Source organism: Molothrus ater, chromosome 28 (genome assembly GCF_012460135.2).
Source record: "Molothrus ater isolate BHLD 08-10-18 breed brown headed cowbird chromosome 28, BPBGC_Mater_1.1, whole genome shotgun sequence".
Classification (NCBI taxonomy): Eukaryota; Metazoa; Chordata; class Aves; order Passeriformes; family Icteridae; genus Molothrus; species Molothrus ater.
Window position 1 is genome coordinate 441,287 of NC_050505.2, and position 15,034 is coordinate 456,320.

General features: G+C 42.1%; 1 protein-coding gene across 6 annotated transcripts in view; it reads left to right on the plus strand.

The window, feature by feature from the left end:
- Positions 1 to 15,034, plus strand: part of EBF2 (EBF transcription factor 2) — a 122,392-nt gene that overhangs the window by 80,069 nt on the left and 27,289 nt on the right. For all 6 annotated transcript variants that reach the window (XM_036396659.1, XM_036396662.1, XM_036396665.1 and 3 more), the window contains one exon: positions 9,853 to 9,934. In XM_036396659.1, coding sequence (XP_036252552.1) covers positions 9,853 to 9,934 — 82 coding nt within the window. The remainder of the gene's footprint in view (positions 1 to 9,852; positions 9,935 to 15,034) is intronic.

Genomic DNA, 15,034 nt, shown 5'->3' on the forward strand with positions numbered 1-15,034 from the left:
AAATGCTAGAAAGAGGCTTGGTTGGCACACAGTGCCAAGAACTTGTCCTGTTTAAGCTTTTATGTTTTCTGTTTATGCAGAACCCAGGTCTATTTAAATGATATATTTATCTGAAAAAGGGCACTTGTCCAAGTTAATAAAAAATAACAGAAACTTCAGGCAGAAGTGCCTGATGAGGATGTTACATGCATTGTTTGGAGCAGACAAGCCACACTCAAAGCCTTGAAGTGGTTCAGCAATTTCCTCAGATAATAATTAATTTTTTTCTTGCTTCCTTTGTTGGGAATCAGGAGGTCTTGTCACAGATTTTGCTTACTCACAATTGAGGCAAACACAGGGTGATGTTGGTGATGCTGAATTTGAGGAGGATTGAGGGGAAGACAAAACAAGGAGCAGTAGAGCTGAAATACTACATCCCAAAGTAGGTAAATAAATACAGGGACAGTGTATGTAAATAAAAGACTCATATTATTGTCAGCACCCTTGTTTGCACAGTATTCTGTGTTGTTTTGGATCTCCCTCTTTCCCTGCATGATTATTTTAGGAAGATGTATTTCAGATCTTAAGACTGGGCTGTTTTAGGCACAAGGATTCTTTGCACATCAGTTTGTGGCCTCTAACCCAGCCCATTTAAACCTGCTCTGGCACGTGCCCTTCTCTGCAGCCCAGCTCTCCAACATGAAAACACAACCCTTCATTTTAATCAGCAGAGAGTGAATCCAGTGCTAATAGCACTTAATTGTTTCTCTAAAACGCTCTCGGTTGGTTTTGGCAGCCGGGATGAAAACAATTCCAAATCCCATCAAAGGAGCTGATCCACACCCAGCATGTCCAGGGTGAGGGGTTGAGAGCCAGCGTGGGGTGGCCTCAGATCCTACACGAGGCTCTGTCATCCTGCCCTGCTCACTCCGTGATCTTGGAAGGTCTGAGGGGGTAAAAGGAAAAAAAAAAAGGAATAAAACAGACACAGAAAATCTTGGTCCATGCCCCTGAAAATATTGTGCTGACGGTCTCTTCAAGCACACACCTCTATTAATCTTGACTTTCTTGAAGCCTGCCCGCTAGTTTGAATTTGTATGCGACATCAAACATACCTTTTCACATATGTTCTTTCCAGATTTTTTTTAACAGTTACTTAGCAGTTTATAGAAGGAAGTGAATGATCTCATCAAGCTGCTTAGAAATTAAAAAAAAATCTGTGCTTATTAATTATGCAGGATTAGTCTAATTATAATTCAGCAAATTAATTAGCGACAGAAGGTGTTCTGAAACATTGGAGTACATTTGCATGTTAAATGGAGAGGCTAGTCTGTAATATATGTAAATTTATGCATGGCTTCATAGTTTAATTTAAAAATTTGCAGCTGCATATGGTATGGGAGCAGGTGAAAAGTCAGTTTTAGTTTAATGATGCTAACAAACATTGGATGCTGTCCTGTCTTAGGGAAGGAATGCGCTGAATGCACCCCTATCTGCCAATCCATAAATCTGTCATAGGAATATAATGTTACACCAGTGCTCGGCTTCAAGGTCATCTGTGCCTAGACCCAGAAGTACAATAGGTGCAGATCTACCCTCTGAATAGCCCTGGAGAAGGGAGGAGGCAGAATGTGCCTGGGTCCTGAGCTGCTGGGATGTAAATCTGCCTCTTTAGCAAATGAATGCACGTTTATTCCACACAAACCCAGTTTGGGGACAGAGCCTTCACAAATGAGTGAGAGCTCTGACCTGAGTGATATCCACCCTGGCAGGTGTAAAATGGGATCCCAACCTTGCTTCCATCCCTAATGTTCACATCAGTGCAGTTCTGTGATCTCCTGGAGTCTCTGGGAAGTTATTTCCAAGTTCTGCATGAACTGCAGGGTGGGGAGTTTTTGTGTGCTGGGCTCTGCCATCTGGCAGCAACAGTAAAAACCAGCAGAGCCAGCAGAGAGAGGCCACTGGTGTAATTGGTGCTCACTGCTCAGCCTAGCATGGCTCAGCAGACTGAGGTTTTGGAGAGACATGGGCTGGGAGGATGGAAGAGCCACAGGAGAAAGGAACTGCAGGTTTCTCTTGGTATGGAAAAAAAAGAATGGAGATTGGGGTCTGTGCTCATTTGACACCTCTGTCAGCCTTTCTGGGATCTGCAGGGTTTGCAAAGTAGATCTGGAGATAAATTTGCACCTGTGCAGAGCTCTGAGGATGAAGTGATACCAAAAATGACTGGATTTAAGCAGGACTGCAGTGTCCTTGGGCCTGTGTTTGGTGACACGGCCCAGCTCCAAATCTTGTGTGTGCTGCTGATGCTGACAGGAGTGTAAAGAACAAGAATTTGGCCATGCTTTCCAAATCCTGCTGGGTGTTTTGTGTGGAGGCAGTGAGCTCTATGAAATTCGTGTCACTATTAAAAAGAACCAGTAAAATCCCAAGCAGGACTTGCAGGAATGGGATGTGGCTGTTGCCTGGAAAAGCCACTGGTTCTGTGCAATGGGACAGGCTCTGAATTTCCCTGTGCCTCGACTTCCCCATCCCTGTGATGCACAGAAGCCTTTCCTCCCTGCTGTCCTTTGTGCCTCCCCTCCTCAATAACAATTTCACAGCGTGGCTGGGCTGTGCCCAGCACAGTTGGAGCCCACAGACACTGTAATAAACCAGGGAGCATTATCTGAAGGTCCCTTTCAGCAGCCCGTCAGCCCAATCCTCTCCTCTATTACCTCCCTGCCTATTGACTTTTGATTATGCTCTGGCATTTGGGCCCGTGCCAAATGGCATGAATAGTATGAATCTTACAGGATAAATAAGCTTTTACCCATTGTCTTGGAAGTTACTGGAAAGTTTTGGTGTGGGAGGAAAGGGGAAAGCCCAAAGGATAAAGGGGAAACTGCTCGAATTGCAAAGAGTCCTCCAAAGACTTTTTGGAGAACAATTGCAATTACAAACACGCTGTTAGTGTTGTGTTTCATTTTCAATTCGAGCCCATAGAGTTCAATTATTATTTTCATTAATGGTGTCAGGTTTTCATCAGAGTGCACAAACAAGGAGGTTTTCCTTGGAGATTTTGGGTTTTTTCCCCCTAGCAAATGTGGGCATGGGAAAGAAATACATTGAGCAGTGAGAAATGACTGCCTGGGTACCTGGCACGGCACTCTCCCCCAGCCCTTGTTCCTTAAAAATGGGATCATTTTGCAGCAGAAGAAGCATTTATTTACCCCAAAGAGTGTGAATTTAGTTGTGGCAGTGTGTCCTGGCTTTGGATGAGAGGGACACAATCTGCTTCAGAGATGAAAATTGCAAAATGTATAGAAAATCCACAGGAAAAACAAATCAAGTTTTCTGACGCATTTAGAGGTTGGGTGACACATTGCAGGTTTACATTCAGTTATTTTTGGTTTGAAACTAAGCTTTTTCTAAAAAAACACAACAAACCTACTAGATAAAGGGTGGAGAGAAATATGTTGTTCCAGGCTGCAGAGAGAGGGGATATTTGAGGAGGAATTGTTTTGTGGCTGAGGAGAAGGACTGGAACTTGGACATGGATCCATTGTTGTGGACTTGTGTACAATGTTCTCTCTTGCTCCATCTGAAATACAGGATATTTTCACCCCATGTCTTCTTTAATCCATTGCAGAGAGTGTTACCCACCCAAGTGTGAGCAGGACACCTTGGCATAGCAAAAAAAAAATAATTTTAAGATTTAAGATGGACTCTGCCATGCTGCAGCTTTAAGGTTGTTTTTTAAGTTGGTCAGATCTCTTGGACTCCCTTAGCTGACTCCCTAACCCTGTTTTTGTTCCTTTTTCACACCTATCTCCAACATTGGCTTTTTGAGCTCAGGGCCACAGGAAATCAGACACTTCTGCCTTCCCCCAGGTGGCATTTCAGGGCTTAGATCCTAGATAATATTCCCACATCAAAACTTAAACTTTAAACCTAAAATCTAAATTGGAGTGAGTGACTGCAAGAAAAGTCACTTAGAAAAAAGTCTAACCAGACTGAAGAAATTACTTTGAATCAAGGCAAGAGGATGGAGAAGTGTTTCTGGTTTGTCCCATCAGGGAATGAGGTTTCTGTTGGGTGTAGGAATAACAGGCATAGTGCTAATCTGCTTTCTGGTTTGGTTGGTTGGTTTTTTTCATTTGTTTTGTTTGGGTTTTTTGTGTGTGTGTTTTTAGTTGGGTTTTTTTTTTTTTTTTTTGGTTGGTTGGTTTGTTGTTTTTTCTGTGCAACTGGAGTCTTTCTATTAAAAAACCCCAAGTGACAAATGAGCAGCCAACTCCTCTTCTCCTGGCCTAGGCTTGGGATCTCATCATCCGACTCCTGCTCCCTTCTCTCCCAGCAAATCTCTGACAGACTCAGAAAAGTCTCCTGACCTACATATGTTGGTTTTCACGTTTGTTAAACTGGGTTCACACTTTATGCACAGGAGTTTTGTGAAGATTAATTAGCTGCTGTTTGTGGAGTATCATATAAATACTCTGGCTCACTGCAATAACCCCACTCGTTTCTCACACAGTGGAAGGTGTACATTCATTTAAAGTGCCTTTGTGCACTGCCTGATCCCACACTGACTGTAATTCCTGCAAAAAAATGGGAAATTTTCTCATCAGCTCCCTAACAACACACCCTGACAGAATAGATCAAAATTACTCCAGAGATAAATATTCCGATTACAAAGAAGTCTTCCACTGTGATATTCATTAAAATCAGGATGGTGATATCAAATAAATGCAATTAATTGATTTGAAACAGCGACCTGCAAATCTGGCCCTTGGAAAGGAAGGAATTTGAAGTTGTGTGGGGCTCTGGGCAGGGTTTCTTGTCACACTTTTCTCAGAGGTTGCCATGCCAAGACACACACAGGTGACCCGAGGGGAGGATCTGACCTGATCCAGAATTCCCTTGTTCTGATGGAGTTGGAGTCAGGCTCTCACTGCAATAATAACACTTTGCAGTTCACAGGATATTTTAATTTAATATTGTTACACTGATACTCATAGTAACTTCTGGTTTTTCTTTGTTCTCTTTGTGACGTTTTGGAGGCACTGAATTATTTAAGCAGAATTGCACTGTATCTTTATATTTTCATTCGGTTTTGGGATAACAGGATTTGCTGGCAGGCAAATTCAGAATTATCCTAGATGGTAGGCGTGTTCTCATGCCAAAAAATGACTGAGGCCACAACTCCAGATTCCACAGCAACCCCAAAAACCCAGAAGTATTTGTTTTACAAGGGAGAATTTTTAGTTATGTCCAGAATTTTAGGTGTATCTAGAGGCTGTTCCCAACATACAGCCAATGTTGGACCTCTTGATCCTGTACCTCTATTTTAATGAAGCATAAAAGGTGGATGGGGGATAAAAATTATTAATGGATTGATTTATTTTTTTAAAATTACACCTTCTGCTGCATGTGGGACTGAGCTTTAGGGCTTCTGCCTAGTCCTGCCAAAGTCACCAGGAGGATTTTTCTGACTCCAGCAGGATTTGATTAAGGTCAATTTGATTCTTCCCACTCATCTGGGGTGGATAAACATCCTCACAGGTGTGGAACACAGGTTCCAGTCCTAGCCAGGTACAGAACCTGATTATTTGGGCATAGACAGCCAAGATGGGACTGTGGGTCAAAACCTGCTTTGGAAACAATTTAACTGATGCAAGACCTGGCTTCATTTGCCCTCACCCTTTCTCCATGCCCACGCACCCCTCAGCTGTGGTCAGAGTTCTCCTGGCGCTCCCCACCAAGGATTGCTCAAGGTATTGCTAAAATACAGTCAAGATAACACAGCTGACTTTGTCCTGGAGTGGAAAAGGGGCAGCTCCACCACTCCTCAGCTGAGCTCCTGGGCTTGGTGGGAGCTCCCAGCAGGAGGAGCAGTAACTTTTAAAATAGCTCTAAAAAGAGGGAGGCAGAGTTCAGGTGGCATTTTGGAGACCTCTCAAGTGCCTCAGTCTGTACCCAGGGAGGTCAACGACAAGAGAGACATGACAGGAACAGAAGTCTGAACTTATATCTGAATTCATTTTATGTCTGTGCATTAAGTCAATCTACTTTTCTATAGCAATGCCAGAGTTTTCAGGGGTAGTTATTGAAATGTGTTTAGATTTTCCCCCACCACCCTGAAATAGTGAGAGCATGGCCAAGGTCCCTTTGCTTGCCTGGAGCCAGAGTCACCTGCTAAACTCCCACCTAATTCTGTCCTTAGCAAGGCTAAAGATTGGCCAGAAACATCCAAATCAGCTATTTTTTTATAATTCTGTTTTTAAATTTTTTTTTTTCATGTATATATAGGTTAAGGCCAAAAACTGGCTAAAGTGTCTCATTTAGAGAAATTAATAAAATCTTTCTGCAATTCTCCTGTTACCCCTAAATCAGCTTCATTTAGAGCTAAACCTTCCCTCCTGTTTGCTCCCCCCCAAGTCATTTTTATTCTAATGCTGCAATAAATATTAATGCCTTTCCCAGATGCAACATCTTAAAAAAAACCCCCACATTTATACATGCACAAACACACATATATATGTATATGGGTATATATGTGTATATATGTATATACAACAACCTTCCAAATACTTCATACAGATGCCCACTTGCAGCTCAGTTCGACTGGAGGAACTCTGAAAAAGAGAAAAAGAAAGGTGTGGTTCAACTGGGAAAAAAAAAAGAAAAAAGGAGAAAAATCCTTGTGTGGGCAGCTGAATGAAATTAAATCTAAATTTTGGGGTGATAAGAGGGAAATTGTCATAGTGCAGCATATCTAGCGATGTCCAACAAACAACTTAGCAAAATAAATATAAATTCTGCCACGATGTTTAAGTACTAAAAGAAAACCCAGCCCTTTCTGAATTTTGTGATGTCTTAAAGCAGCAAAACTGTCAGCATTTTGAGCTGTTCATCAATTCCATAAAGCCAAAGCACCTCTAGGAGCCCTCAGTGGCATCCCCAGCCTGCTGGGGTTCAGGGTCCAGGCTGAGCCTGCCAGGCTCCGTGGCTGGGATGTGTTTGGTGCAGAGCAGTCGGGGAGGATTGGGAACCTCAGCGCTGCGGCAGCTCAGGGACCGGGCAAGTTTTGTTTCTGTGGGTTTTTAATGGCCATTGCCCCCCTCAGCACAAATCAGCCCGGATTTAATTGGAATCCAGCTTCATTTTCAAGTGTGCTGCTGGTTGGTGTTTGCTGGGGGTCTGAACCCTGATTTTCTGTAGGCATTTAGCAGAAAAAAGGGATTTTTGTTCCTTGCCACGCCGTGCTGCAGAGTTTGCTCGTGGATGCTGTTAAATGCACATTTGGAATTTTTGCCTCTCTGTATCTGCCTTTTAGGGGCTGTGTCACTCACAGTCCCCCAGGATCTGTCCTCTTCCCAAAATCAGCCCAGCTGACACAGCAAGTTCTCTCCCACTTTTCCCTGCTCATTTTCTTCGTTCTTTGGTTCGTGTTAATCATTTTTCTCATCTCTATCAAAAGGGATGCAAGCATTCAAAAAATTAAAAAATAAGCTGGCCATATTCCTGCTTAATTTATTTTATATTTCCTTAGAAGTAACAATTTGTGAAATTTTTTTTGGTGGTTTTCCTGCAGAATCATCAGCCAGAAGCTCATTGATTTTCACGTAAAAGTTCCTTGTCTTGGTTCATTTTATAGTTTGGTTTTGTTCTGGAGTTTTCCTTTGCACAGGCACATCTATAAGCTGTTTATATACCTGCAAATATTCTTTTTTATATCTCTAAGAAGAGGGAAAGAGAAAAAGGAGTATTTGTGAGTAACATTTATGCCTCACATTATCCTGTTAGTCTCTGAGAGTGCCAGTGTGCAGGGGATTTTTCCTTCTGAAAACGTTTTTATGGATAAAATCTCACCAAATCTTTTGTATAAAAGAGGTCGCAGGTTTTAGCATGGACTTGACAGGACTTATTTAATAAAATATATTCAGTGCTGCTCCCAAGGCATGAAATTCTGTAGGATTTTTAGTTTGGAAGCCACGGAGGTGCCCAGGGCTCTGTTGGCAGAAGTTGCCCTGTGAGAGCTGAGCACGGACACCTTTGTCCTGCTGAACCTCAATGTCCTGCTGAAGGGAGACCTGAAATGAGAAGGAAATGTGGAGAAAATAACAGTCTCACCTTGAGAAAATAAACATTTTAAAAATATCTAATATATTTGTAAGATATTAAAGGGAATAATAGTAAAAAAAGAGGACATTTTAATTGAAAAGGGTCCCTGGCCAGGGTGGGTTTTGGGCAGTGGTTTTACATGGTACAATCTGTGTCTTTTTTGTGGGTGAGGTTTGCAGAGGGGTTTGGTTTGTTCAAGCAACACACAAATGGATCCAACCCGTGGCTTTTTCTTTGTATTTTGGGCAGATGGAGGAGAAATCTTGTGGTGGGAGTAGTGCAGAGAAAGTGGCACTAACAAGGGGAGCAGATTTCTGTGTTATTGTCTTGTGCTGGGGCTGGTTTGGAGGGTGTTGTTGGTAAACCCAGGAAATATCCATCTTTCTCCTTTAAAGTTCTAATTCAAGGCATGAATGTGTGAGTTCTGAAGGGACTTAGGGACTGCGGTAAAAAATCGTTGTCATAGTAACAGAAAGGGAAATAGGCCTGGCTCACCTGGGACTTTAACTTACTGCAAAAGCAGATTTATTTTTTTTTAAAGGCAAGCACTCAGCAAGAGAAATAAATAAATAACTTGTTCTTTGTATTCAAAATCAATTCTTCAACTATTTATTTTTTCTTGTATATGACTATTTTTCCTTCTAAATCTATCTCAAAGTCTTTGATTTATTTTTTTAATTATAATTGTTGCGGTTAAACCCATCTTGTCTGACAAATAGAAACAGAAAGAATCACGGAGAATATTTTCACTTGCAACAGAGGATGCCAAAATATTTCTTGCTTATGCCTAAATTTTGAAGACTTGTTTGTTCCAACAACTGTAGCTTTTCACACAATTTCTTCACCTCTGAAATATCCAGATTCAATCAGAAAACAAAGGGGTGAATCCTTTCCTCCGTGGATGTGAGACAAAATTTGGTGGAATAGCTTAGGGAAAAATTCCTGCTTAATATTTCTCTAAACTCTAAAATCTCTAAAATCTCCATGCAGTGTTGGGTGAGTCACCAAACAGGCTGGAGATTCAACCTGGGTACATGACAAGCTAAACTCTACAGAATAATAAACCATATGAAGATGGGTGTATGTGACAGAGCAAAAATAATTGGCACGAGAACTTTGTGGGATATTAATGGGTTTATCTGCTCGGACAGCCTGAGCTGTCATGTTTCACTTGAGCTCGTGTTTTCCTTCTCCTCCCTCCAAATCTAGGTAGGAACAATCTGGGCTTTTGGCAGTTCTGTTCCTCTGCTTTTGTGACAGGAATCTTCAGCAGAAAAAAACATCATCAGGATGAATCCTCATCAGATTCTTCTCTGAGCTGTGTTTGCTCCTGGGTTTTTCATACATTCCAAGGCTTATCTGCCTCGGGGTTGCCCTGTTGGTTTTGTGGTCTCCACAATACCATTATCCTTCTATATTGTTTCATGGGAAGTCCCTCCAGACAGCCAAAGAAACACCTTGAATGCGAGGGAGAGATAAGAAAGAGACTAAAATTGTGTGGTCAAACCTGTGGAGAGGGAGTGGGTGTAGATCAGAGGAATGATGTTCACTTATACCACGGTGGATTTCAGTCACACTGGTTATACTTTACCTGTTCTTTTTTGCAAATTCCATTTATTAGAGTTTGGCTTGTTTGTGTTTTGATAAATTCTTGCAGTCCTGTAAGATCCACTATGATGCAAACCACTTCATGTACATTTTAAACCAGAATATAACAACACCTCTTGCTGTGGTTAACAGAAGTGATCTGGTTCTTTCTCTTTCCAGATTCTTCCTAAAATTTTTTCTCAAGTGCAATCAGAATTGCTTGAAAACAGCAGGAAACCCAAGAGATATGAGACGATTCCAGGTAAGTCTTACAAGGCTCAGCATTAACCTGTCTGCCTCTGTTCTTCTCCTTTCCCATCTCCTCTCTCCCACACTGCTCCTAACAAACATGATGACAAAAGCCATATCAGACAGTGTTTCAGTTTTTCTCCATTTGTTGTGTTTAAACCTTTTTTTCCCTTTTTCTTTCTTTTCCTTCCCTCTTTCTCCACCCTGAATCCCCAGGGGGAAGTGCTGTACTGTACCAACCAGCAGTGGATATTTGATTTGACACCCTCGGGCAAAGCACTCGCAGATCCAGCTGCCCACAGCAGGGATCGTGCTTGTGATATTTAGATGCCTCAGAATTGTTCAAAGTAGCTCTGTACGTGCTACACAAGCAACCTCCTCATTTCCTACCTCTTTCCCTGTTATTTTTTGCTTTCTAACACATCCTCCCTTCAGCTCCTTTAAAAAACAACAACAAACCAAGAAGCCAAAATAGCGATGGTCACTATAAGAGAGGAGAGGAGAGGAGAGGAGAGGAGAGGAGAGGAGAGGAGAGGAGAGGAGAGGAGAGGAGAGGAGAGGAGAGGAGAGGAGAGGAGAGGAGAGGAGAGGAGAGGAGAGGAGAGGAGAGGAGAGGAGAGGAGAGGAGAGGAGAGGAGAGGAGAGGAGAGGAGAGGAGAGGAGAGGAGAGGAGAGGAGAGGAGAGGAGAGGAGAGGAGAGGAGAGGAGAGGCTCTCCTGCCCTCACCTTTTCGGCAGCTCTGTTTAAGAAATAACAGTTTCACCTGTAGCTCAGCCCCGGGTCCAGCAGCAAGGGAACGGTGCAGCTCTGACAGCCTGGATGTGCTGGCAGCTCCCTGGGAAGGGGCAGAAAGTGGGGCTGGAGCTGACTCTGGGGCAAGGCTGATCACAGCCATGCAATCGGTGGTTGGGCTGCACCCCAGCTTTTCTGGGGGACCTTTGATGAGCCCCTTTCCCTCTCTTTTCATCTCTGATTCCAAATGGGGTTGCTTACATCATCCTCCTTATTTATAAATGGAGTTAAAACTCCACAGGAGTTTACAGAGTTGCTTCAGACTTCAAAATACGTTCTCATAGAAAAAGTGATTTTTATTTTTCTTCCGGTTCTGCTAGCAATGAAAAAATTAATAATTTAAAAAAAAAAGTTTCAACTTTTACGAGAAATCCTGCAAAACAAAATCTTCTGAAAGCTCAGAAAAATTAAAGAAATGCAGGAAAAAAAAAATTTTATTAGCTTTTTGTTTGGAGCATGAAGAAATCTAAAGAAAAATTCCTGACCAACCTAATTTTTTTCAGCAGTAGTTTAAAGAGACTGCAGTGACTTCTTCACTCTGTGTTTTTTAGAGATGATAAGACGTGAGAAAAAAAGAGGTGCTCATTGTTAGGGAATTTATAGTGAGGTTTTTTTCAAGTGGCAATTTCCATAAAGAAAAGAACCAGCAATTAGTTATCATCTGCCAAGAACGCTAAAAAATCTGGAAAGCAAAAGAAAATCTCTTTTACAGCATGTAAACACATCTTGTTGGCTTTTGGAGCCAGCAAGAAGAACTGATTGTGGAATGTCAGGAAACATAAATAATCTCCTTTTTTGGGGGGTTTTGTTCTGAGTTTGTAAAAAATCATGCCCAGGGCTCTCCTGATTAACACCTGGGGACCTGAGACACTGCCATAATACACAGAATATTGGCTGTAACTGCCAAAAGAGAAATTCTGGACCCAAACACATTGGAATATTGGAGAAATTCAGCTCTGATTTCAAACCCGTGCTGGCTACTCCCAAAAAATCCTCAAATCCTTGATGTCCATCAGATGCTGAGCTGAAGGAGGAATTTGAATCAAACTTTTTTTGGGGGGGGCAGAAATCTGTCCGTGTTCTTAGCATTATTCTTGGTGTCACCTCACCTGAATGGGGATGTGACAGAGCCCTCAGATGTCCAGGGAAACCTTAAACAGGGAAACAGAACCAAATCCTGCAGGGTCCCGTGGCTGAGGATGGAATTCCTTCATTCCTCAGCCCATCCACCTGGCAGCTCTCCTGCATGGGAGAGAGCCTGGCCTTGCTTTTGATCTCTGTACCAAAATCAGCACTTTATTGAGGAGAATGAGCTGGGATAGACTCCTCAGCTGGGTTTTCTGCCTCCAAACGTGCCAAGCTGGGAAAACAGATCCAAGTGAAACTCCAGGGTTCTGTTTCTCTGGGATAACTTCAACTCCTCCTGCACCTTCAGTCCATGGGAGTCTCAGTGTGAGAGTTCAGCTCAGGCCTCCAAATTAATCAAGATCAGGCTTTAAAACCACTAAGTTCAGTTTAGTTTTTATCAACCCCCCCCCAAAATGTCAACCTTTTCTCAGAGTTACAGAATGAAAACCTTTGAGACAAATGACAGAATTCTTGAGGTTTTGAGTGAGAGCAGGATCTTCATTCAGGCTGCTTCAGAGCTGGACACATGGGTTGCTGAGCTTTGTTCTGGGCTGCAGAGGTCAGTGTGGATAAAAAAAGATACAAAAAGTGGCTCAAATTGCTAAAATTTGACACCTTGGGAATAACAAAGCTCCGTGTTCCAAGGCAAATTAGCCATGATGAACAGGAAGGACAATGGGCAAAGACAGCTTGTTTTCTGTCTGCCTCCTGGTTTCTAAGGACATCATCATTACTTCCCTGAACATCACCAAAGTTAGGAGTGTTCTTAAACACTCCAGTGGCCTCTGGACACTTCTTTTATTTTTGGTTGATTTTTTTTGTGTTTGTTGAGTTTTCTGTTTTAAAATTTTGATAAATTCTTTTTGCCTGCTGCTTGTTGGGCATGGCCTGTCAGCAACCCTGAAAGTCAAAAGTGGGGGAAAAAAATTACTTTAAAATATTAGTGGTCTGTTTGCACACTTTGGACACGTTAATTTTCATTTTAATTGTTAAGATATTCACCAGGCAAAGTAATGAATGTGCAGAGCTGTCTATTAAGTTTGAAGGGGTAGTTGTGCATCCTGCCAGTGCAGAACCTGTGAGCAGAGTAAAAGCAGGCTCAAAAACCACAGGGCAGCAGAGTGGTTTATTCATTTCATTATTTAATTCACTATGTTTCAGTCTTGGGCCATATCTAAGAATTCTGCTGGTTTTCCCCCAATAAATTATTTGTACAGCTGTTGTTATTAAGTCCTTCCTTTTCCAGACACTTCCAAGCACTTGGCTTTCCTTGTGCAAACAGAATTCTGCAGCAATGCTCATCTAAGTGTGCTTTAATTCCTATCTGTGTTCTCCTGCAGAACCAAATATTTTCATTTTCAATGGAGTAGTGCCTATCACACCTCCAGGACACATCAGGATACTCCTTTTCTTCTGTGGTTATTAAACAAAAGAGCAGAGAAAATCCTTCTATCAAAGTTCTCATTAAAATCACTGCTGAAACCTGGGCCTGAAAGGGTCTTGTCCAAGAGTGTTTTTGCTCTTTAATGGAGCCTGAATGAAAGCCCAGACCTGAGGCTTTGTTGATGAGACACAAGTACAAATATGAGATGTGGAAATAGTGCCCTACAATGCATCCTACTGAGTTTTCCAGCACAGAGCAATGGTTACTCATGATGGAAGAGCATCAAGCTAATGCTTCTGATTAAAGATGGGTGTGAAGCTGCACAGTTTGGGCTTGGCTTGGCTCATCCCCAAAGCTCCAAGGCACTGGATCCAGTGTCCAAGCCTGGCCCCAGCCTCACTTCCAGAGCCATTACAAGATTTAGATATTTCATATTATACTAGTAATATATTAAGAGAAATTAAATCTTAGATTTCATGTGTATCATTAAAAAAGGGGGGTGGGGAGAGAAAAGGGAGGAAAGGTTGCATTAACATTGTGTTGTAAATTTAATGCAGCTCCAGATGCCCGAAGAGTTGTGGTTTTTTTACTATAATTCTTTAGTTTGGAGAGCAACGCCAGCTGCTTTGTGATCCTCTTGCCTTCCTTTTTTAACCAAATGCAATGATTTTGTGCCGTTGAAAACTATGTTTTACATCAGAAGTTAAGGAATGTGTGATCATTATTTTAGTGAGTTTTTTTTCCCCCTGTAGTAACATGATTTTATTGTGAATCACTTCTTCAATGTCTGTCAGTGGCTAAAGCAGGGAAAGAGACTCTTTCTAGAACTAATGGAAAGGGAATATTTCTAGAACTAAGGGGTACTTTCATAGTTACTTGATGGCTGCCCAAAACCCACAGAGATCAAGCAGTATGTCCTTGTGAATTTAACTGAAACAAATATTGGTTATTTATAAATTAAAATATTTCCAAATAAAGCTGATGGGTGGAAAACTGAGGCAAAAATCACCCCAAAATTACTTATTCAAACACAGGGTTTGAGTTCAGCTCCTCTGCAAATTGAGTTTACATAGGTATTGTTAGTCAAGGCTGTGTTCTCAGTGAGGGATTCTGCCAGGAATGGAACTTAAAATAAAAATAAAAACCCCAAAAACTATGCTCTCCATTTACTGAGGAATTCTCCTGCAGAACTTGATTGAAGCCCAATGATACTTTAGTGGTAACAAGCGGTGTGTAAAGGGGGACAATAATTCTGTAGAATTAAGATGAGGCTCTTGAGCTGAAATGCTCCAGCTGAGACCTGGTGCTCACACATTAGGCTCCTGTTGGTTGGGAATTCTGTTTCCTCCAGGAGCACAGTGATTAAACAGGTCCTGCAGTGCCAGGGAGGGGTAGCAGGCAGCAGACATTGGTTCTAGCAGTGGTCGGCTTTGAACCAATGTCCTTTTTTAGCAGCAAAATGAGAAAGGTCAGTAATTGCCCTCTGTTTTCAGCAGAAAACATGACATGGAATGTTTCCTGGCAGGTACCCCCCCTCCTCTAGATGCTCTAGGGAGAAAGAGAAAGGAAAAATAACAAGGTGCACCCCTGGGGAGGTTTCCTTCCTGACCTCGGAGTGGTTGGATCAGTTCATCATCAGGCACGTGAGCAGAGCTGGCTGGGGCTGGGATTTCACCCAGCTCACTCTGATCCAGAGCTCTGAGGGCTCTGTGGCACTCAGGGAAATGGAAAATTATTAAGAGGGGTGGGATGATATTGGGAGTTAGGAATGTAGGCTGTAGGAAGCAAAAAGGATGGCAAGGATAAAAC